Source organism: Vigna umbellata, chromosome 7, assembly GCF_029865625.1.
Source record: "Vigna umbellata cultivar VRB3 chromosome 7, Vumbellata_1.0, whole genome shotgun sequence".
NCBI lineage: Eukaryota > Viridiplantae > Streptophyta > Magnoliopsida > Fabales > Fabaceae > Vigna > Vigna umbellata.
Genome location: NC_142171.1, coordinates 375757 through 399942, shown reverse-complemented (window position 1 = coordinate 399942; position 24186 = coordinate 375757). Strand labels below are relative to the sequence as shown.

The 24186-nt window shown below is 33.2% G+C and overlaps 3 protein-coding genes across 3 annotated transcripts; 1 reads left to right on the top strand and 2 right to left on the bottom strand.

Annotated features, from left to right (window-relative positions):
• Nucleotides 1-513: 513 nt before the first annotated feature.
• On the bottom strand, nt 514-4658 carry LOC124830117 (putative inorganic phosphate transporter 1-9). The gene is made up of 3 exons (XM_088094985.1): nt 4024-4658; nt 3420-3704; nt 514-1577 (listed from the first exon to the last, which is right to left on the bottom strand). Exons 1-3 carry the CDS (start codon nt 4416-4418, stop codon nt 722-724), a joined length of 1536 nt encoding a protein of 511 aa, XP_087951111.1. The 5' UTR covers nt 4419-4658; the 3' UTR covers nt 514-721.
• Nucleotides 4659-15338: 10680 nt separating this feature from the next.
• LOC124848159 (protein PHLOEM PROTEIN 2-LIKE A1-like) lies at nt 15339-17033 on the top strand. Its single transcript, XM_047325807.2, has 3 exons — nt 15339-15728; nt 16298-16416; nt 16574-17033. The coding sequence occupies exons 1-3, from the start codon at nt 15363-15365 to the stop codon at nt 16941-16943; spliced, it is 855 nt and encodes a 284-aa protein (XP_047181763.2). The 5' UTR covers nt 15339-15362; the 3' UTR covers nt 16944-17033.
• Nucleotides 17034-17753: 720 nt separating this feature from the next.
• LOC124848158 (lecithin-cholesterol acyltransferase-like 4) lies at nt 17754-23512 on the bottom strand. Its single transcript, XM_047325806.2, has 11 exons — nt 23105-23512; nt 22218-22309; nt 22014-22132; nt 21497-21632; nt 21359-21410; nt 20883-20983; nt 20107-20289; nt 19259-19416; nt 19090-19144; nt 18597-18650; nt 17754-18449 (listed from the first exon to the last, which is right to left on the bottom strand). Exons 1-11 carry the CDS (start codon nt 23349-23351, stop codon nt 18042-18044), a joined length of 1605 nt encoding a protein of 534 aa, XP_047181762.1. The 5' UTR covers nt 23352-23512; the 3' UTR covers nt 17754-18041.
• Nucleotides 23513-24186: the final 674 nt, after the last annotated feature.

Genomic DNA, 24186 nt, shown 5'->3' with positions numbered 1-24186 from the left:
ATAGGTATGTTAGATGAATTACATACAAATGATTTCTTATGTAAATGTATATAACAACTATGAAAATCAAGTCCAATAGTTAATGACAATGGAGGAAAACAAACACAAACACGAAGGAATGCAAACTTAGTGAGAGTGTGAGAAAGAACGTGAGCACGAGAACTAAGTGCAAGAAAGAACTCAGAGGGGACATTAGAAGAATATGAAAATTTAACATATTATACGAGATGTAGTGAATAATCTATATAGTATGTAAGTTTTGAAATTAAAATAATTGAATATTCAAATTTCTGTACTCGTTTTACATCTAACCGATACAGTAAAACTTTTTAATATATTATAAATTTGTTATCATTCCACTTTTTATATCAATTATTAGTCTAACAGATATGAAAAATCTTATTATTTATAAAATTGTTACTACATCACTTTTATATTTGGAGAATTAGAAACGACATTCGCTGTAAAAAAATCTATTTCCAATAGTAAGATTTGATGCATACATCTTCCGTGTACTATCCACTAAATCAAGGATTTGTATTAATAATCACCAAATAGTCTTCCATAATGGCTGCTGGATATAACTTCAAAATGTTACATTATAATATCCTTTACCTATCAACAGAAAGTGTACAGAATAAGACAAAACTTATGAACAAAAAATGACGATTCACCACAATGCACGTACAACCTTAAACGCACGCACCCAGCCAGCAAGGAATCAAAGATTATTATGTTCTTCAACTTCATTGGTCTGACTATCAACCTCATTCTCTTCCAAGGACCTTCCCATGGTTTCCCTAGTGAAAAAGTACGTGATCACCATTCCCAATAAGCACACTCCTCCAAGTATGATAAGGGTAACCTGCATCCCAATTCCCTTACTGTATCCATACTCCCTCTTTTTATGAGAAGCCCAGAGAAAGCCCACAGAGCCAATGATCGCCCCAACCTTCCCGGCTGCCCCAGAAATGCCATGACAAGTTGACCTAAACCTGGCTGGAAAAAGCTCAGCCGGGACTATGAAAGTGGTAGTGTTAGGGCCAAAGTTGGCAAAGAAAAAAGCAAGGCCATACAAAACCATGAACCATTTGTTCTCTTCATGGTCCGGAGTAGTCCAAAAAGTGTAATAGGGAATTCCAATGATGAAAAAGATGACTGCCATGAAGAAAAAACCCATCATTTGGATTTTGACCCTTCCCCATCTGTCAATGAAGTAGACAGAGAAGAAGTAACCGGGGATGGTGGAACAGACTGTGATAACGGCTTGGATCCAAGAGACGTGAATAGCCTCCTTATAGATGTCTACTTTTCCCTTTTCGTCGAGGTAGCGTTTGTATATTTCACTTTGGAACAAAACTTGGCTGTAGAAGACAATGTCGACGAGGAACCATGTTGAAGAACATGCAAAGAGGTCACGACCATGGCGGCGGAAGAACTCCCTTGAAAAGAGAGGGTAGGGATGTGAGATTGGTGGCAAAGGGTATTCCTCTGCGATCATGCTCAGTCTTACATCAAGAACTTTCTCCATGTCCTTTGCCGCTTGCATCACATTGTGCTCCACTAACGCTGTGTATCTGATTGCATTTTACTTTAAAACATTATTACAAATTAACTTCATATCTTCTCACATTATCTTTTTAAGTTACCCTGTCACATTCCGTTTACTTTTTCTCTCAAAGACAAAATAAAATAAAATATTACTCTAACTTTTTTAAGAAATTGATACTACATTCAAATCAAATATTAAGAAACTAACTTTATAGATTTTTATTTTTTATACATTGCTCAATTTTCTTATTATAATCGATAGATATCTTATATATTTTATACGAATTTTTTCAGTTTTAAATATTCAATAAATATCTTATATATCTTTTATGAATTTTTCAGATTATATTAGCCACTTTTTTTGGTTTTGTACTTAGTTGGTTTTTCTTATCCTTTAAATAAATTTATATCTAGAAGTGTAAAGATGACCAAATTATAAAGCATAGATCTTTTAAATTTGGATGTAAAATTGAAATTCATTTGTGTCCTTTAAGTTAACATTTAAACTAAAAAAATGCAAAATATGATAATAAAAACTTCAATGTCTTCATAAGTAAAAAATACAACACAATTAAATAAAAAAAAACTATATTTATTTAGTTTTAAATTATATCAAAATTTAAAGATTAAAACATATTTAACTTTTAATAAAATATTTGTTTTAATTCTTCTATTTCTTTCTTCCTGTAAAAAAATGAAGTTTATAAATTGATATCATCAATACAAAACTTAAAACTTAGACTTATACTTAAGTTATTCCACATTTACCTCTCCTTTCGCTTTCAAACAATAATTATTATAATGGTCCATAATCTTAATACATATGATATATTCTTTTCATTACACCTTCTCCCACCTAACACTAGTGAGCATAGATTTATAATATATTTTGATAGCGTCTAAGATTAAGTTTAAATCTAATTCAATTTATAAATGAGTTTAATCTTACTTTATAAGAAGATGATGGAGTAACGTTGTAAACGATTTTGTAATGGATATTTAATTCCTTATTTTAAACCTAGTATTACGATGTTTGTGTTTGTTATCATATCCTATCCCCTGCCCACAGCCCAACTGTTACCTGGTGGGTTATCGTCATAGGAAGTAAAAATCATGCCAATTTTTTTTATGAATATTTCCGAAATGTTTGACTTCGATAAAGAAAACAAAAAAAGTACTGTACTTAGATGATTTGGTACGGAGTTACAAGAATTACCACTATTATTCTAAAAAAAACTAGCTTGCTTATTATAAATACTAGAAAATGTTTATTTAATATTATTTCTCACTTTTATTGGATGCAATTAGGAATTTCTTGTAACTGGCATTCTTTTATAGTGTAATCTCCTTGATTAGTGAATGCTTAATTTTCAACATGCACACCTGAATAATAATACTCCATTTTTTTTTCTCTTGAAAGAAAGAAAAGAAATAGAGGGAAACAAAGAAGAGAAAAACAATTTTATTTGTCATGTAGCCAATCATGTGCACTCTCATTCAATCAACTAGAATTTACATATTCATATTTTATAATTTATTGTATTTTCTCTCTCTTCATTCCACACCACTTATCTTATTTTTTTGTCTTTCTTCTTATTTACACATTTATTGTGAAAGAAACTCAACTAGAATCATCACCGGTTTGTCTTTGTCAAATTTTGGTTGTATGCTTCCTCACTCACCAAAATAGGCAATTGATTAAATACACAGGACACAGCTTATATTTATCTCATTTTCGTTGGACGCAAGAAAAATTATATCATCATCATCATCATCATCATTATTATTATTATTATTATTATTATTACTAAAATTAAAAAGTGTGAATTTGTGAAAAGTGAAAATAGTCAATGGAGACAGGTAACTACCTGGCAGTTTCGGGCATCATCATGCGCCAGTAGTAAGTCATGGCTGCCGGAACGGAACCCAGCATCAGTATCAACCTCCATGCAACGTCAGCCTCCGACGACTTCGACACCGCACGAAAAATGGAACACACCACCACCGTCACGGTTGAGCTCGCCAATATGCCGAACCCTTGCATCGAAAACACCGCCGCTATGAACGACCCTCGTGTCTTCTTGTTCGCAAACTCCGACATTATCGTTGAAGACAGAGGGTAGTCCCCACCAATCCCCAGCCCCAACATAAACCTAAAACATATAACCCATTCTCATCATAAACTCAAACCAAACATTTCTCTAATCACTACTATTTATCAATAAAAACATGCTAAAAACATCTTCAACCAGATTGAATTACAATAATTGAAACAATTAATGAAAGTCGACTTTCTGAACGAAGGCAATCACTTACTATACCCGTTATAAGTTTGATGTGAGAAAGTCTACCTTTTGATATATGAATTGTATCGTTTATTGTAGAAAGACCAACATAAATGTTGGGAGGGAGACCAAGATTATGAATGTAAAGAGGTTTTGTATGGGTTTGAGGAAGTTAAGATTTTGAAACCTGAAGAAGCCAAGAGTGACGAAAACGCAGGTTTTTCTTATGCAAATGGAGAAGGCGGAGGCCAAGGAGCTGAAGACCATCAACAGCAAGGCGAATCCGTAGACTCGGCGGCGCCCCTTGAGGTCGCCGAGCCTTCCGAAGAGGAGCTGACCGACGGCGGTGCCCAGAAGCGCGGTAGCAACGAGGGCGGAGGTGACCAGCGGCGGGGTCTGAAAGCGGTCGTCGCCCTTGCGGTGGTCGTAATATATCCTTCCCATCATCTTGATGATGAGAGTGATTGAGAAAAGGTCATAGGCATCGGTGAAGAGCCCCATCCCTGCAATGATGATGGCTTTGAAGTGATAGTACTGCGTTCTTGCTGTGTCAAGCTCAGACAACACCCTCAACCTCGCCATTTTCTTCTGCAATTCCCTTCAAGCTAGATCCTTAATTCACCTTACAAGATATATGAGACTTTTCAACCATGCCGACATGGTCTCTTAGGTCACGACTTTGGTTGCTCTGAACATAAATGTGTAGGCATTTATGGCTAGATTATGAAGAGATAAGGGCCACACTTTTTGTGCTTTAGCGTATTCCGGCTTCTTGTGTGCTACGTAGGAACTAAAACAATTAGTTTTTGTTGTATGTAGCGAGGAAATTGATGTGGGGCAGATTAAGTGAGTTGTTCTAGAGAAATGAGGACTATGAAGTAGGAAGCTGGGTGGAAAACGAATTAGACAAGTTATTTCAAGAACCAATTAGGTTATAAGTCAAACCTATGACTGCATCCTTTTACAGAAGATGCGAATCAAATTCAAGGTTCAATCATGCTAAATTCGTATTATATTTCACATATATGCCGGCGTTATTCTTGTCGCCATTTTTTTATTGCCTGTGAAGCCCTACACTTTGCTTTTCTATAACTAACTGAACATGTTTTACCCAAAATCCGACCAAGTTAGGAAATTCAAACATACATTTTATCTTTTTTATTTTTACAAAATCTAGTCTAGACTCCTTGCAAGATATATTATTATTATTATTATTATTATTATTGTATTTGAGTTTTACTGCTATGCAAAGTCTATCTATTTTTTTTATCTTAGGTAAATAAGTCATTGTCACAGTAATTAATGATGACAGATTTATAGGAATTATATACTAATTGTCATATCATATCATATACTCTTTCTTTATACGATCATTGCGACACACAAAAAGAAATTTGTACGAAATAAACTACATATAAAACAATCATAACAACCAGATACATACATATTGATTATATCAACCATAATCAAACACACAATAAGATACATATTTTTTTATTATATCAACCTAATCAAACACACAACAAAATTCATACCTTCTGTATATATCAACCATAATCAAACACCGCGTATATAATAGTAATAACAATAGGATTCTTAATCCTCTAACATAAACAATTCAATCATAATGAATTACTCGATCCTCGATCCCCAATCCTCGAATTTGGATCATCGATCATTGATCTCTAACCATTGATGTCATTACTAACATCTCACATATAGATCCTTGGTCTATCCACTCATTAGCACCCATGCTAATTACTTACTATAACCATTATAGTAGCACCACTATCAACATAACATAACTTGGAGCATCTCAAGTACCATGATCATCATCATAGATACACCATCATCATGACTATCCAGTCATGAACAACACCATGACCATCATCGTACCATAATATTATAGTGGAAAGAGTTCATCTCACTCCTATACCCTACCTCACCGACTGTAGCCGCTCCTACAACCCACCTATAGCCTTCCCTACATATCATCTCCTTCCAATGCACACAAGGCAAAAGAAAGCACCTATTCGCAGATAGAACTAGGATTTACTACGTACAACAAGTACACTTATCCTCCACTCTCATGTTCATCAACCACATACTTAGGTACATCCCAACACTCACTTATACTTCACTCTCAACCACAAGTCAAACTGACCTTAATCATAACCGCTAACATCAATCTCTTATTATCATCATGTTCCACAACTCCTCAAGCTTGGTTCACGTCCATTTTTCATCAAATTCGTCATTTTTCACTAAAATGAACTGTCATAATCGACTATCACTTAAGTTAATCGATTATCCCAGTAAAATTTGCCTAGAAATACCATGTAGGAAAGGATAATCGATTATCATCCTAGATAATAGATTATTCTCGAAACCACACTCAAAACCAACGCGCAGATAATCAATTATAACTAATGATAATCGATTATTGTCGAATCGAAACATATCTTGGACATGATTCAAGCATTCAAACATACATACATCAACCCTAAATCATGTGGAAACATAATTAACACATCATACATGCATTCAAGCATCATACACCCACGTAAACATACTCAAACACATATAATACATCACATGGATCATCCAAATCCAATCATTGACATGTTATACCCCTAATGATAGGATGAAAAAGAGTCTCCAATAAAAACACCAAGTAGAGTTTTCAATCAGCCAAACGAACTAAACATATTAATGCTTATAAATGAGAACCAAGAAGATGAAAATTCTTCAAAATAGAACTGATGATGCGAGATTATTTTCTCCCAAACTAAATCTCTAATTGACGATTCAAGCGCTTAGAATGAAGAACCATATGTCTATAACCCACTATCCAAAACTCAGTCTGATCCAATAGTGAACGACTAAACAACAACGAAAACACAATTGCAAATTTTATGAAATTCTCCAAAACAGAGCTGTTGATGTGAAGTTGTTTTCTTCCAAACTAGTGTTGATGTGAGGTTGTTTTCTCCCAAACTAGACCTCATGATTGACGATCCAAATGGTTAGAATGAAGAACTATACGTCTGGAACCCACTGTCCAAAACTCAGCCCGTTCCAATAGTGAACGATTTCACAACGACGAAAACAATAGTGCAAGTTTTATGTTATGCGGGAATGACTTCTTTTCTTTCTTTGTCTCTCACTTGCTTTTCTCTCTCTTCAAATGACTCTAATGTGTCCTACTAATCTAACTCATCTCCATAAAACAAAGTGAGACATAATGATCCACATTATTTGGCCTATTATCAACATAAGAAGGGAGCCCAATAACCCAACACTTACAACATATATTTGCATGGAAACTCCCAAGCATCATAACTTTGTTCTCCTTTAGCATCAAACTCTTTGTTAGGATAACTCAACAAAACATACATAATGCATTCATAGGGAAAACTCATAACAAATACGTAAACCCTATGCTCATTCATGAACAAACTCTTACCCAACAATAACCACAAATAATCATAATTACCACAAACTTCCTTTACACTAAGAGTTTCATGTCGCTATTTCTCTTCTTCTTCCAAAATTTTAATCTCCTCTCTTCCTCTGTTTTCTCTCTTTGATTTAGAGTTTATAGGGTTTATAAACACCAAACCACCCCTTAATTAATTTCTACAAAAGACCCTTTTGTCCCTAGGCAAAAATATAAAAACAAAGAAATAACATAATAATTATGTTCTAATAAAAGTATATACTCAGAATTTCTAAACAAAAACCCAAAGCCTCAAAACTACTTTATTTTTAAAACCCTTATTTTCTTGAATCTTACCGTAACAGGTATCAAATAAAACAAATCTAAAACGATCATAAAAGATTACTTTTTTAAAATTTAAAAAATGTAAAATTGTTTTTAATTTTTGTAATAAATAGATATTTGTGTTAGTATCATATTAACATTGATTAATTAAGTTTGCATAATGATAGAATTGACTTAACCAACTATCAAAGGTTAATTTTAAAAGAAAATTAAAAAGAAATTTTTTGAAATTATTTTTAATATTTATGTTAATGTCTGATTAGAATAATTTGATACACACAAATTAAAATAAATATATAAATACGGTTTTGAATGACAGCGTTAAGTAACTTACATTTTATTCAATTAAAACATTTAATCTTAACTCTTTTTTTTAGTATATTTAATACAAAAGTTATTGTGTTAACTTATATTTATCCAATTGGTATTATCTAAACTTCAATTAAAAATCAATTATAGAACTCAGTTTTTAAGGTTTGCTAGAAGGTAATGAGTTTTATCAACGAGTTTAATCAATGAGTCAAATATATTGAAATTTAGTAAATACTCTGATGAATTCACACGTTATTATATGTGTTGTGACTTTTATGGATCATATATATATATATATATATATATATATATATATATATATATATATATATATCGGAAAATTACTTTTTATTATTTACAAATAGAGTGTTATTCCCTCTACCACCACCACTACTGTATTTTTTCTTCACCTTCTTACGTTATTTTAATTTTAATTATATCCTTAGATAAAAAGTTTTTTACTTTTACCCTATTTTAAATATTTTGAAACCCTAATCCTTATTTACTTTCTGCCCAGCACCCACAAAAATCTCTTCCCCTTTTTCCATTTCCGTTTCACCTCCCCTCTTTCTTTCCTTTCTCAGCACCCACGAAACTCTCTTTCTCTTTCCCCATTTCCGTTTCACCTCCCCTCTTCCTGTCCTTTCTTTTACGTTTTGTTTTTTCCCCGTTTTTCTTTTATTTGAAAGCTTCCATTGCCATCGTGGTGTGGAGGAGCGTCGAGGAGCGTCTAGAGCGTCGATTGTCGTAACCGCTGCCTCCCCCTGAAGCGTCGTTGACCTGTCGAGCCAAGTCAGTCAACTCTGTTCCGTACATCCTCCCCTCTCTGCTTCCTTAGAACATCCTAATTTTTCTTCTTTCGGGCAAACTTTGTTTCATTGTTCAAAATGCTTTGTACTCTAATTCAATTTACAAAATTGAAAACAAGCATGCAAGTACAGTAGCGACTTTGAATTCAAAAGCTTGCAACAGTAAATTCAGAAGGCACGGTCCCTAAGGAGCTCTTCGACAAGGACCTCGACGCCATTTTCATCAACGACAACAGCTTCGTGTTCGACCTGCCGGATAAGTTTGGCAACTCGCCGGTGTCCCTGATCGTGTTGGCCAACAATCGCTTCCATGGCTGCATGCCGACTGGAATCGACAACATGAAGGGGTTGAACGAGATTATTCTGATGAACAACGCTTTCAGGTCGTGCTTCCCCGAGGAGATAGGGTTGCTGAAGAACTTGACGGTGTTGATGTGAGCTTCAACCAATTGTACTCGCCGTTGTACTTCCCCCGTTCCCCTCCGCGCCCACTGCCGGTGTACTCGCCTCCACCACAAGTGTACTCGCTGCGACCACCACCTCCTGTGTATTCGCTTTTTCCACACCAGGAATCAACAACAATGGAAGCAATTGGGAAGAGAAGAATAAACGAAAAGAAAGAGAAAGAAGAAGAAAAACTCAAACGAAAATGGAAAGAGAAGAAAAAATCCGCGAAAGATGTGGTAGTGGGGTGCAGGTGTGTAAAATTAGAGTTTTCAAATATATTATAAAATCCTAAATGGTAAAAGTAACAAAATTTTAACATAAGGATAATTTTGAAAATAAAAAAAGTTGAGGAGGTGGAGGGATCATCATCCTTACGAATAAATCCATTATATAAGAACGTGGAACACTTGAAAATGCATGTTGGACGTGTCCCTCCGAAAAAAAAGAAGCAAATCTTCAAATGAGCTTTTTTTTCTTTCAAAAAAAGTAAGTGCAAAGATACTGTTAGTTTTAACTATATATAGGTTTTCTATTTTGTAATTTAAGGGTGACAAAAATCATTGTACTAAACCCTATAATGCGAAAACTGAAAATAGCAAAAATATAAATTATACTCATATTCTTGATCATGCTTTCTTACTAATTTATCTTAATTTATTTAAATTTCTAACATTATTCTTGATTTCTTTTATTCCTTTGTAGGTTGAATTTCTTGTTTATGATTATCACGTTTTAGATTTCCATGTTTCTTTAATAATTTCATAACATTCACTAGTAAAAAAAACTTTAATGTCATTGTTTTACGATTTTTAATGTCAAAAAAACACTAACATTATATCGAGAATCTTAAATTAACTTTGAAAAAAAAACCTTAATTAACGTCAAAAATTATTATTTTTCAAAGTTAATTAACATTGAAAATAAAAAAATTATTATATTTTTGACGTCAATCAACATCATCTTTTTTCATATTAATCAATTTCTTTATTTTTTTAATAAATAGTGATTATTTTTATAATTTTACGAGATCTTAAAAGCATAAAATCAACAAATGTTCAATTTTGAAATTTTATATATCCAAAATTGAAGTATGAAAATACCAACTATAAACAAAAGCTATCACAAGTGAATCATGTTAGTAGTATTAACTTGTGATTTTTGGTTTTGATAGCTATGCTTATTATTTTTTGTTGGATATTTTTTACCTTTCCTTAAAACTCCTATTTCAAGGAAAAAATCCCCTTAGTTTGGGTATCTATGAAATATAAAATTTATTTAAAAAGTCAATTGTGACATATCTTTTGAGCAACCATAACATTTTCTCTGGTTGGTTGATTAGTAGTATTAAAAAATTTTCAATCATGTAGCCGAATGTTTCTTCTATATTTTTTAAAAAAGGTTGTTTTCTATTTTTCGTCAATTTTTTTTTTGTTTTATCCAAACTTTGTAAAAGTATTTCACATACTTAGATTTTGAAGTTCGAGATCTATAATTTTTTGTGTGGGTTTCTCATGATATTTTGGTGTTTTGAACTAATTTTCAAGTAATTTGAAGTTGTTTTGAATATACTCTAAATTTTACCATAAGTTTGGATGTATAACGTGTATGAACCAAGTTCAATAATATCAATATTAACAATACAACAAATAAGTTTAACAATATCAATATCAACAAGTTCAACCTTCTTCAAAACAAAAATTAACCTTCTTGAAGGGGGGTTTGTGAAAATAAATTGTTGTCGTCAGTGAGGGAGAAAAGAAAATGCGCTTATGATCCAAAGAGTACCTATGCACGAAACCAATAGGTCAATACGAACGAAAATAATATCTAAGATAGTTAATCAATGTGCATTTGTATAAAATGAAAGAAAGATTACATGTGTTGGTGCCAAAAGCTTCGTCTAAGGAAGGTTTGAGTAGAGAAGAGAGTCGCACGCAAAGATAAAGTGAATGAACTTTCAACCTCTCGCCTAAATTATTTTAATGAATTCACTAATATATAACATCTGAAAAGTGGTATTTCGACGTCTTATAGCCTTTTGACGTCTGAAACTAGGACATTCAACATCATACCTGAGTCATTTCACCTTCGTGCCAAATATTTAAGTGAAATTTACTCAATATGACTTCAAAACTTGAAAATTGCAACATCCAATAACCAATTGACCTCAAAAAAGTCTAAATTTCAACGTTTTAATTAAATTTTTATTTACAAAAATAACATCAATCATTTTTTAACGTCATTTTTTTTTGTTTTTTTGACATTGAACGCGATGTTGAAGCTTTATTTTATATTAATGATTTCAAAGTTAAGTTGTTCGTTTATAATTGTAGTTCATCATATACTTTTTTTAGTTATTCTTCCATTTCGACTCTATCACTCTATCTATATGAACAAATTGAACTTTATTGTGTTTTAAAAAAATGTTATATAAAAATATTTTTAAGAATGATTTTACCCTAATCAATTTGTATTCTTTGTAACATCCCAATTTAGTAATATAAAATTTACTAAAATGAAATATTACATTGATAAGGAAAGAACAGAACTATACTTTTATGAAGAACTAAATTCTTCACTTGAAGATCGAAATACTCTTATACCGCTGCTATACCAACAACCTTCAGATGAGTCAACTAAAAAAGTTGTATCCCTAAGCTCACATCATTCAAGTGATCATCGCAAAAGAGAAACAAACACAAAGACAAGCCATAGAAAAGAAAGGGTAAGCTAGAGTAATTTAATTTATACTAGCGAATTAAACAAATACATAAGCATGTGTCAACCAAACATTTCAAGCATAAAATGACCGACCATACGTTACAGGCAATGACCGAACACTTGACTTGACCATCCGGATTGTATGAATATGTAGCTTGAGGTTGTTCCTGCGTCCGGGGGTGTAGTAACTCGAACACCCTCAGCTGCCACCCAGGGTTAATTCGTTATAACTCACCTAAGATACTCTATAGGCTAGGACCTCTTGCTATTCTCATGACATGACTTACCCATTTCTACTTGAGACTTGGTAATCATTAGAATGTCAGGATGAACGTCGTGGATTTCTCTGTCCATATTCATACTTTACCACCAAATTGATAACAAATCACTGAGACATTCCTCCTTGGAATTCTCCTTCCACTAGTGCAAAATGCGGGAAAGAACACGGGTAATATATCTCGGTTTCCAGAAAATCGAAGCATATGTAAAGACGATGGCATTTTTACAATTTAAACGAATTTATAGGCCTCGGTTCCTCTTGAACCGAGGCATAAAGGTCAAATTACCTCGGTTAATGGCCAAACCAAGGCGTAATGCTCTGTTGTTTTCCACCTAACTTTGAGTCTTCCACTGACAACTTTTTGAAATTGACCTACAATATCAGTTCCAATTAGACCCGAGGCAGTAGAGCGAAGTACGAGAGCCTTTTAGGCCTCGGTTTCCCCCAGACCCAAGGCGTATAGGGCTTTTTATCGATTTTTTATCTTCACTCCACGAAGGAAATTACCCTACTTTGCAGTCTTCTCAATTCGTCTTCGTCTCGTCTTCTTCACCGAATCATCATCGTCTTGTCTTCTTCACCAAATCATCATCGTCTTCATTATCTTGCGCATCTCCTCCAACACCAAACCTCATACTCTGTTAGGGTTTCTCTTTCATTTCGCTTTTCCCTTTGTTTTCACCGATTAAAATCCATTTTTCACCTTTTCCACCGATTAAACACCATTCTACCGATTGATTCTTCGATTAGCGCCATTCTCACTGTTCAATCTCCATTTCACACCGAATAATCGATTCATTTTATGTTTTCCCCCTTTCCTAGGGTTCCAACTATCCATTTTAGGGTTCTTCGTGTTTCTAGGGGTCTGAAGCAAGGAAGGAAGTTGAGGAATGAGTGAAGAGAAAGAGTGAATAGTGGGATCCTTGCGGTGTTCCCAAATCACAAAAATGGCGATGCTTTGGAAGGTATCATCCTCACTCTTCCTTTCACTCTCCCTCAAACCTAAACTCATCTACCCCACCAATGCCTTTCTGATTTCTCGTTCAACCTCCACCACCTCAAAGCACAAGACGCAGAACGCAAAAGCAGGGTTGGCCAAAGAAAACTACAGACCGCACTAATAGACCACACACCACACTAAGACCGATCGCTACTAAGAGACCACACACCCCACTAAGACCGATCGCTACTAAGAGACCACACACCCCACTAAGACTGATCACTACTAAGAGACCACACACCCCACTAAGATCGATCGCTACTAAAAGACCAAACACCCCACTAAGACCGATTACTATGACTAAACAGAATATTAGTACGACCGATCGGTCATTAACTGAAAAGCTCTATAGAAGTAGAACTCAGTTAGGACCGAACACAAGAAGAAAGCCGAAAGGTCAATGAATGACACTCGGCGATCTGCATAATTCTGTAGAATATCTGCAGAATTATGATCAACAACTATCTTCACTAATTTACTACAACTTTCCAACTTCTAATCCTCCAAACATGATTCATATACCCATTTACGCCTATCCGAAGGTACCTAAAATCGTTCTAACATCATCCCAAAGAGTCTCATACCAGATTTCACTCCCAACCCCAAACTCTCATTTTCGTATACCCACTTCCTTAAGATCAGAACAGACCAGACACTTATGCAGAGAAACTCCAACCAGTTCACAGGTTCCAACATTCACAAATTCAACACAATTCAATCAAACATTCAAGTCACACACATGCAACCATCCAAACAGTAATTTCATACATAGAATGACAATTAAATTAACTAGCTTCCCTTACCTCTTAATCGAACGGAATCTTCTACCCTTCCAGAAATTTGCTCACACTTCCAGAAAATCCCAAGAACACCTATAGCTCCCTGATTGATGAGGATAGACCACCAAAAGACCAGAAATGTGATCAGAAATGGGAAGAAGAAGTTGATGAACACATGCAACCAGAAACTTAGCTTGCATGTGTCAAAAAGTTTCGAAATCTCACAAGAGCTCAAGAAATCGAGACTTACTAGCTCTAAACAAGACTTTGATCGGTGGAAAATGATGTTTTTGACTCCAAGATTACTTAAGTTCGGTCTGATTGAAATCAGATGAAGTAAGATGAGAAATTTTTAGAGAGAATGAGGAGAAAAGAAAAGAGAAGATTTGGAAAGAAATGGTTGTATCAGAAAATGGGACGAACATTTGAAATTTTTCTTTATATAGTAATATTATTTTAATATAAATCATTCAGACTCATTATTCCCACACATCTATCCACTCCAAAGTCTTTAAAATTCTCGGTTCTTACATTCTTAATGTATTTATTTGTAATATTTAAATTAAAAATCATGATTGATAACTTAAATAAAAGGAACTTTTCTAAAATTATTTTATTTAAGATTATAACTTTTCAAAAAACCCAAGTAAATCAATTTCAGCAACAGTGTGTTTATCCTTTAACGGAGAAATGTGAAGCTATCGTCTTTAACATTCTTTCGACGAAGGAATATAACACATTAATTGAACTTCTTGCTTAAAGACATTCCAGACAGCTTTATAAAATATTCTTATGCTTTCCGGATAAAGCTTTCAAGATAAATTCAATACAAATCTTATTAAAAATGTTTAAAAACTTTATGTTTCCAAAATAGATATTTTCAAAATGGTCTAAAGCCAAATAACGAAAACATACTTAATTATCTTGTTATTTTTTTATTTATTTAAAAAGATTACACTATCATCATAAATATTTACTCTAGACTCAAATATATAAAAAAAAGGTAATTAATTTCACACAAATTATTCTTAATCTAATATCTTTTTCGTTTTTCTCGATATATACCCTTCAAGTTTACGAGGATTTCAAGTTTTAATAACAAAATTATTGTTTTCGGACCTAAACAAGGAGAGATGAGAAAAAGAGAGAAAGAAAAATAAATGTGATAATAAATAATAGATAAGAATATTGTCATATTTCTACAACCATATGTCAGCCTTTAATAATTATTAATTAAAGCTTTAAGTGGTTATAAGTTGTATATATCTCTCCTTTATCATAGAGCATATGGAATAAAAAAAGAAGAAGCAATAAGAATGGCTGAGAGGTAACATAGAATAAGTTCTAAACCTTATATAATCAGAAGATTAGGAAGGAAAGTAGAAGAAGAAAAAATGGGTGCTTCTCACTCTCAGGAAGAACAACAATCACAAACACAGTTTCAGCTACAATCACAACACCACCAACAGCAACAGCAACAACCACAACCACAACCACAACCACATGAACCTGCGAGAAGGGAATCGTGGTCGTTGTCGCCTGAAGGCAACACAAAATCCTCCAAGAATACCACAAAGATGGTAAATAATGCCAAAACTGAATCTTCGATGCCAGTTAAACCATGGAATTTTCAAGGACCGATCCCACACAACTATGAACATATACTCAAGGATGCAGACTCTCCTGTTGCTAATTCTTCCAACTGGGGAAACCTGTTGGATCAGCTATATGCTGGGGTGTTCTTAGCTCACAAAACAAAGGCAAGTTCAATGTCATCTAGTTTCAAAGTATCTACTTTATAAACTGATTTTTTTATAATTGAATTACACTTAATTCTATTTTTTTAATATGGTATTACAATCATCCAAAACATATTTTAAAAAATTTGTTGTTTGATAATTGAGTTTAATATTTCCCCTACACTCAAAATATATATATATTGTGATATAAAAAAATTGTATTGAAAATTTTACATAAAAAAAAATATTAAATATAAGAAAATATAAATCTATTACTTTTATAAAATCAAATTAAACTTCTCTTCATGTTACTTGTTCATGTTAGCTCTTTGTATAAATGGACATGTCTATAAGAAGTGTCTTTAAGAAGAGAAGTTTAATTTAAATTGGTTTTTAGCTCTTACACTTTAATAACCAAATTCAAAAAGATATGTTTTCATATTGGTTAAATCAGTCATAAAAGTTTTATGATTATTTGAACTATCCTTTATGTTGGTGCTGTTAATTAGAGTTTGAGATAATAACTCGATTTAAGATTATGATTTACTGACTGAACAATCTTTGGTGTGATTAACATTATTTGTGCACAGAAATATTGGGTAGAGAAGAAGTCCAACAGCAACTGTTTCGTGTTGTATGCAAGAGCACTCTCAATCACCTGGGCAGAAAATCAAAACTATTGGACATGGGAACAAAAGAAAGAAGAAAGGTAAGCATTCATTACTAGAAAAAAAGTTATTTTCTAGTATATATAAAAAGTTTTTGTGTAATAATGTTGTTAAATTATAAATAAGACGAATTTATAAATATAAATATATGCATAATTGAGAGAAACTTGGTAGATAAACTTGTTACGTGTGTTGCAGTGGTAGCATGATAGAGTTGGCTACACTGAAAAAGGTATGCTGGGTAGAAGTGCATGGGAAATTTGATATTGGAATGGTTTCACCAGGAGTTTTGTATCAAGTCTCATTTATTGTGATGTTGAAAGATTCAGCTAAAGGGTGGGAAATTCCTATAAATGTTAGACTTGTTCTTCCTGGAGGGAGGAAACAAGAGCAAAGGGAAAATTTAATGGACAAGTCAAGGGAAAGATGGATAGAGATTCGAGTAGGTGAGTTTGTGGCCTCTGAAAAAGATGCTGGCCAGATGGAGATCTCCATGTATGAATATGAAGGTGGCATGTGGAAAACTGGACTTCTCATTCAAGGTCTTTCCATCAAACCAAAGAATTAACATACACTTTCTACTTAACTTGTTTTTCTCATGGTTCTCTTTCTTTTTCTTCTATTCACAACTGTTTAATAAATTCTAAGTTACTGTTAAGATGGAATCGTCAAAGTAATCTCAAAATTTTACTAGTCAAATTTGGGCGCCTAAAATAGGGTGCGTCAGTATGTAATATCCGTATTTGATTTTTTTAAGGTAAAAAGAATAATTAAACTCGTCAATGTTAAATAAATCAAATTATTCATATTTATTATTAATATTTATGGACTAATTCTTGTGTATTTGTATTTTATTATTTTAAATATATATTTTTTTAATTCAAGACATCAAGGTTAAATAAATAACTTTATCCATATTTATTATTAATATATATGGGACCAACTGTTCATATCTATTTAGTCTTTTAGTTTCTTAATTATGATAATTATATTTTATCTTAACTCATTAGATGTTTTCATTGTTGTTTTCTGTGTGTATTTGTTTGAGAAATAAGTTGTAGGTATATAATGATTTATGTTATTTTTATTCATATAAATATATATATATATATATATATATATATATATTAATTTTTTCAATCCTAGTTTTTAATTAATTATATTTGCATTAATGTTCGTCAACTATTGGGAATGTATATTTTACATTTCCAAATAAATGAAAGATTACCACCAAGAAATACCATGGTTGCAGGAAATGGGCTCAAAAAATTCCTTGCCTCCATTCTTGTTTTCCTCTTTACTGAAAATAAACTTTCCTTTGAACAAAAATAAAATACAAACATACTGGAGAAAAACGTACAAAAATGCAAAAAGTATATACAAAAACGAACTTTATACATAGCATGCCGCCATTGACATAGGAAGTTAAGAATGTCACAAATACGGTATTCATACGATTCACATTATATACAAGAGTGTCAGGAAGATGGTATTCATTTTCACAACAGATACAGAAGGTTCACAAATATCATACATGAAACAGTGGAATATGGCACAGCAAATCAAAAGAATATCACTATATACACACAAGAGATGCCAACCATAATGAATTATAAAGAAATTATTCCCTCCACTCCAAGTTAGTCGTACTTCAACAGAATGTGATTCACAAGGCATCAACTGAAACAGCCAGAGCATTCAGTTGAACATGTTTACTGTCAGTGCCTGGGTGAATAACCAGGGTAGCATGAGCCTCAGAGTAAGATTGATTGGCTCCTTCATGTGAAACTGATATGGAGCAAATTTTATCCGATGTATTACTCAGGTCATCTTGGTCCTTGGAAATAATTTCCCATTCCTCTTTTAGGGATGCTACTTCAACACCCTTCTCTTTATACCTCTCCATTTCAAAAGCAGTAGGTAGAATCACAAAGTCATTGAGGGGATTGTAAAAGGGATCAGGAACTCCAGCCTTCAGCCAGTGCTTGATAAGCCGGAATACATGTGGCTCCCGAAGGATACCCCGATGTTCACCTGGCACTCCAACCCTAGCCTCAGCATTAAGACCATCAGCCTGCATTTAGGTTTAATCAAAATATACTTTGGGCTTTAGCTCAATTACTCCTAACAGTAATGCCACATAATATCAAGAAAACTAACATGTAATTAGATCAGACATATCAATTGTACAAGGATTGCGTATATAGGAAAATAAGCAAACCTTGGCTGATTCTATAGGAACTGTTCCATCTCCATCCACAAATACATATTTGGCCTGGGTTTTAAGAAAGATAAAAGTAAGCATGGTCTACCAAAGCAAAGAAAAGTATACATATGATGTGGAGAAATAATTTACAAAGATTTAGCATAAAAGATTATCGAATAAAAATACTTGAACTATATCACACCAGAAAGATAAGTGAGATAACGTTATGAAGTCAAGAGGTTGTCATGTTCCAAAGTCAGGCATACCACAAGGGCTTTAAAAACAAATTATTTAAATTTAACAATTCTCTTAGCCTACAGTTTATTGACTAATCAAATACAGACGGAGAAAATGCAGATGGATCCGGACTTTCCTTCAGAAATAAAAATAATAATGCATAACCTGGGCAATGGATATTGTGTGCACCATACCATACAACTCTCCGTCTCATTCAAGACAAAGCATGAATCATGAAACAAGTATTTAACACAATCACAAATGTACTGACCTGGAAATAACGTAGCTTCTGCAGATCTGTGACAGGCTTGTCCCCACTCCCAAAACTGTAGAATGATAGTTGTGTCAAGTGACGACTCACATGTTTCCAAAAGAATTATAAATATTGGCATGTTCAAGGGTAACCATGATAATATACAAAGAATTGATAGAGGCATTACCAAACACTATGAGGTGTCTCAAGATTGGTCCCATAAATATTGTAAAATTTAACTTGTGAGGGAAGTTTGGCAGAAGATAGAATCTCCCATGTTTTGTTTGCCCAATTAAGGATATCCAAGTTGAAGGGCAGGGATATATCCTCACCATCATAATTAACCTGGATCACAGTTAGAGATATATATAAATAAACATCCTAGATGACTAGATCTTGAATAGCAACAACACCAGCATTCCTTAAATGCATTAATGTATTCTACAGAAATCCACCACTCCACTTTCCCCGACCCTGGCATAAATAAAGATGAGTAAATTAAATTGACACTCCCAGCAGTTTTGTTAAGTTTCTCCCAATATCATCATTTCTTCTACCCGTTCACTGCCTAATTAATTGTTTTGAAAACATTACACTGATATCCTTTATGCATTACACTAACACCCTTTATACATTAAGCTAACCCTTTAATTGCTTGAAAATCATTAAGAGAAGTTGTTGTGAATAATAGAAAAGTACAGCGGTTGTGTGCAATGTCAAGAAATCACAAGGGGTGTGTAACTGTAAATTATTCTAAATATTTCCTTAAACTAGGAGAGGGTAGAGACCAAGTTAAAGTTCCAAGTTCATCTCTAGATATGAAAAAGGCAAAGCATCTTTAAATTATGTTTTCTTCCATCCCAAGTTATCCATTAATCATTATTTGTAGATTTTACTAGTCAACAGCAAAAAGTGTCCAATGCTCCAAAAATAAAATTTAAACTATAATGCATTCAGTTTCATCGAAATTTCATACTCAAATTTAATGAAGTTCCATTATTGTCCATGCTGTGCAAGTTAACACAGTTAACTTACAGTGTTATTTACAAGAGCTTGCTTCAAAATCTCAATGCTGTCACATGGTGGATATGACTCCAGAACAACATGTGATTTCCCTTCAGAATCATGTCTCTCACGCCACAATTCCAGAACAGGAACATGTTCCCAATGAAAATTAGGACAACCTCTCAGTTCATACACCGATGGACATTCAATAAGCTGTGATTGGAACAAACTAAAATAAATAATTTACAATATTGAAGTATCTAAATACAAAAATTAGAAAGAGAGAACACGATTAATCAAAATGCATACAAAAACAATGCAAGACTATGCTTTAGATAATCTTTTTTCAAAAGGGAGCAGCACAAACAACAGAAAGAGAGAAGACCATCCAACAACACATACACTGGAAAATCAGAACATGCAGACTATATCAGAAGATCATACAAAAGATGAAAAGCAATCCATTAATAAAATAACTTTTACAAAACCATAAATAATAACAGAGAAAACTATCATTATATTTCTTTTCTACCAAATTAGGTCACTAAATTATTTTTCCTTCTAATGTAATCATAGTTTTAGAAAACATAATTGTGAAGTGTGGTTAGTAATTAAGCAATTCCGTTATTTGACTTTGATTCAGGAAGAGGTCATCATCACTGCTTTTCAATATTTTCAGACTGGTTAATAAACACTTAATCCACACTTTGGCCAGTAGCCATTGCTGAATGGTAAGGATAAATTGCCGACACAGTGGATAAACAAATTCAAAGAACAAATCCAGAAAACAAATAACTGATATATACCAACTGGTGCATGCTCCATTTGGAAATAAAAAGGTTCTGTTCCCATCCTTCCACAAATGACATTCCATTTAAAAAGGTAGCATTGGTGCTTCCAGGTGCACCTGCATGAATGTGATTGTATAACTACACCATCATGCACTTTCCATTGCAAAAACAAATAAATAGAAAACCCTTAACCAGATGAAACAGAACACATGAAAGCAATAAAAGAAAATTATTAAATTATACAATTCAAATCATATCTAGGTTAAATCAAGTGAAAAGACAGTAGTGATCTGTTATGCACTATGTTTTTCCATTAACTATTTAAGCATATGAAGAAAATATGGCATTGCCTTCAAATATACTAAACAAGGGAAACAAATTTCTAATAGACCTATCATTACAAATTGCATTGAAATGCTAAAAGAATCATTCATCAAATATCCTTAATTATAAGTCCATACTTTTGATAAATACAAAATAGAATTACTAACCCTGGAATGGTGCAGTAATCGCAACCCAGTTCTTAACATATTTCTCAAAAATCTGAGGAAGGTAACAAAAAAATATGGTCATGTATCAGCAGTAGATAAAATAAAACCAAAATAAGAAGCTTATCAGAGATGTTTTACATCACTTTGCAGGCACATGAAGCATTTGACCAAAAGACCACCCATAGAATGACTAATGATGTTTATCTTCTTCCCCCCTGCAGCATTATAAATTGACTCTAATTTTGCACCCAACCGATCCATTGTTTCCTGCAACCTAGATGATATAAACAGAGAAGTTGTAAGAAAAATTGCCTTCACTTTGTTTGAGTAAATACTTGTTAGAGATCTTATCCTTGGGTGAGAAATCAAACCACCAGTAAACCAATAATCAAAAGAAACACTTGAGAGACATCAATCAGATTAAATTCCATTTGGACAATTATAATTCACTTTAGGCTGATCAAAATTTCACTTCTTCAGACAAATGTTCCTTTAATAAAAATAAAACAAATTATAAAACTAGTGAATTCTTTACAAAGAATCAATTCCATAAAAAACATGAGATAGTTTTTACATGCAGAAAGATGTAGTTAAATAATCTCATAAATTGTACATATGTGCCGAGTAGGATGTTTGAATTTCTTTAATTAGCTACCTGTTGCTTTGGCGAAAATCATATCCAAAGCCAAAAAGTGTCTTCCCCTCTTCAAATCCCCACTTACGCATTTCAACAATCATGTCATGGAAATAATACACACCCTCACTTCCAATCATCTGCTCAAAAGAATTATATACGATTCATGAATAAATTGGTTATCTGCGTTGCAAATATAAGCAACTCAGTATAAAACAGGCATACCAAATCAGGGTCCAAAATATCAATTGCATAGAGTCCATGCCTATCTTCAGGAATCATAATTGTTGAATTTGGATCCATGGACTCAGTTTTTCCTGGTTTCAAAGAAGATTATTGTGTATGTTCAGATCACCAATTTCAATTTTTTTCATAGCACACTCTTCAGCACAAAACACATGATTTCAGTAAAGAAATAAATAAACTGGGCAGGCACAGAAGCTTGGGTACGCGCAGGGCCATTTGGAAGAGCTTCTGCAGAGCTTGTTTGGAGTTATCATACAGAACTCAAGCTTAAAATTGAAGGCTGACTAAGAAGTAGCTAAAAATGTAATTAAGCTTTTGAAAGTGGCTCCTAAGCTTTTTATTTAGCTTTTGTTTGCACATCAAATTCGTGAGTCAGGTGACATTTTCATGTCAATAACATAAAAAGTATAACTCAGAAGCTACTATTTATAGCTTTTGCTTGATGAGAATCAAATAGTGCTACATGTTAAACCAAAAATATGGTCAACGAGTTTCATGGGGAAGCTTCAAAAGAGATAAGCTCTCACTGGAATAACTCTTATCAAACAAAAACTTAATTAAGCCGTTTATCCACATACGTCATTTTTCAATCATACAATACCTTGTTTCCCTGACTAACTATGGCCATTAATTAATTATAGGTAAGGGAGAAAAAAAACACAGCACAATTCCGTATTTTACCACATAAAGCTGAAATTTTAAATTTTTTAAAAGAAAAAAATAACACATACGCTGATCAAATTTAACCTTTTTACTTTTCTTTAATCAGAAAAAATCTTCAGATAAATAAGCAACCGATGAAACAAACCAGCATCAGTTCAACTTCCAACGTGCTTAATTTATGTAAAATGAAAAATTAGGTCTACCAGTGGAAGGATCATAACGCGACCAAAGCTTGGTCTTCAACTTGTACTCGGCACTGAGGAAACGAACCCAAACGCGCTCCTGGCTCCCATCGGGGTCGCTAACGGCGTGTAAAATGGAGCCGCCGACACCGGGAACCAGTAAAACTGGGTCGAGATTAGGGTTGACGTAGGCCTCCGGCTGCGGCTTTTTCATCAATTTGAGCCACAGCTCCATGGTTTGGAGAATTTCGCCCAACAAGATCGCCATCAAGAATCAAGAGTTAGGGTTTGGAATTTTTGGATGATTTGGGGAAGGTGCTGTTATGTTCCGTTAAATGGTTATTTCTTCACGATAAGTGTTCCAGCACAACTCTGCGTTGCACGGAAGGTTCAGAGTTTGAAGAAGAGAAACTATAGCGTGGAATTCAAGAAAATAATTAATTGCCACTTGTCATGTTTATTATGGTTACCATTAATCGTCCTTTGAAACAAAAACAACAAACTCAAGGGTATCTTAGTAAATATATTTATTAACAATCTAATCAAACTTTTAATTTTCTAGCTTCAATCATTTATTTAAAGAGAAATTACTATTTCCACCCCACCTTTCTTAAGTTTAACCTCAATGTTTTCTTTTAAAAAAACTGGTTTTAGAAAACATACCTGGAAGATTTTGTTTTAGTTTCCACAAATTATAATAATAAAAAGCATAACATAAGCTTGACAATGCATAACACAACCCATATTTGTGCCTAAAAACCGAATGAAACAAATTTTAATGCTATTTATATGACAAATACGTTGAGTCAGTTGCAAGAAAAAAAAACGTTACATAAAAAATCATTAATTTTAATCTTATTCATGAAATTCACTTCATAAATATATTTTTATTTTATCAAACATTACAACAACAAAAAATCATTAAATTTTTGTTGTGTTGAAATAATAAAATTACACAAGGTAACAAACCCTCAAACAATTTTGAATTTCAAGAAATTGTAAAATCAAGTAACAAACGGGAAAATTTTAGAGTTTTTCACAAAATAAATTTTAATTTAAAACGTTTGAATAATGAGGAGTAAAATCGTCATTATTGTTAGACC

Coding starts and splice junctions, on each gene's coding strand:
- LOC124830117 (XM_088094985.1), bottom strand. CDS start 4,418: ATGGCGAGGTTGAGGGTGTTGTCTGAGCTTGACACAGCAAGAACGCAG. Junction 3,705..4,023: donor GTCACTCTTGGCTTCTTCAG/GTTTCAAAATCT, acceptor TATATGTTTTAG/GTTTATGTTGGGGCTGGGGA. Junction 1,578..3,419: donor ATGATGCCCGAAACTGCCAG/GTAGTTACCTGT, acceptor AAATGCAATCAG/ATACACAGCGTTAGTGGAGC.
- LOC124848159 (XM_047325807.2), top strand. CDS start 15,363: ATGGGTGCTTCTCACTCTCAGGAAGAACAACAATCACAAACACAGTTT. Junction 15,729..16,297: donor TCTTAGCTCACAAAACAAAG/GCAAGTTCAATG, acceptor ATTTGTGCACAG/AAATATTGGGTAGAGAAGAA. Junction 16,417..16,573: donor GAACAAAAGAAAGAAGAAAG/GTAAGCATTCAT, acceptor CGTGTGTTGCAG/TGGTAGCATGATAGAGTTGG.
- LOC124848158 (XM_047325806.2), bottom strand. CDS start 23,351: ATGGCGATCTTGTTGGGCGAAATTCTCCAAACCATGGAGCTGTGGCTC. Junction 22,310..23,104: donor GCGTTATGATCCTTCCACTG/GTAGACCTAATT, acceptor CTTTGAAACCAG/GAAAAACTGAGTCCATGGAT. Junction 21,633..22,013: donor GATTTTCGCCAAAGCAACAG/GTAGCTAATTAA, acceptor TATATCATCTAG/GTTGCAGGAAACAATGGATC.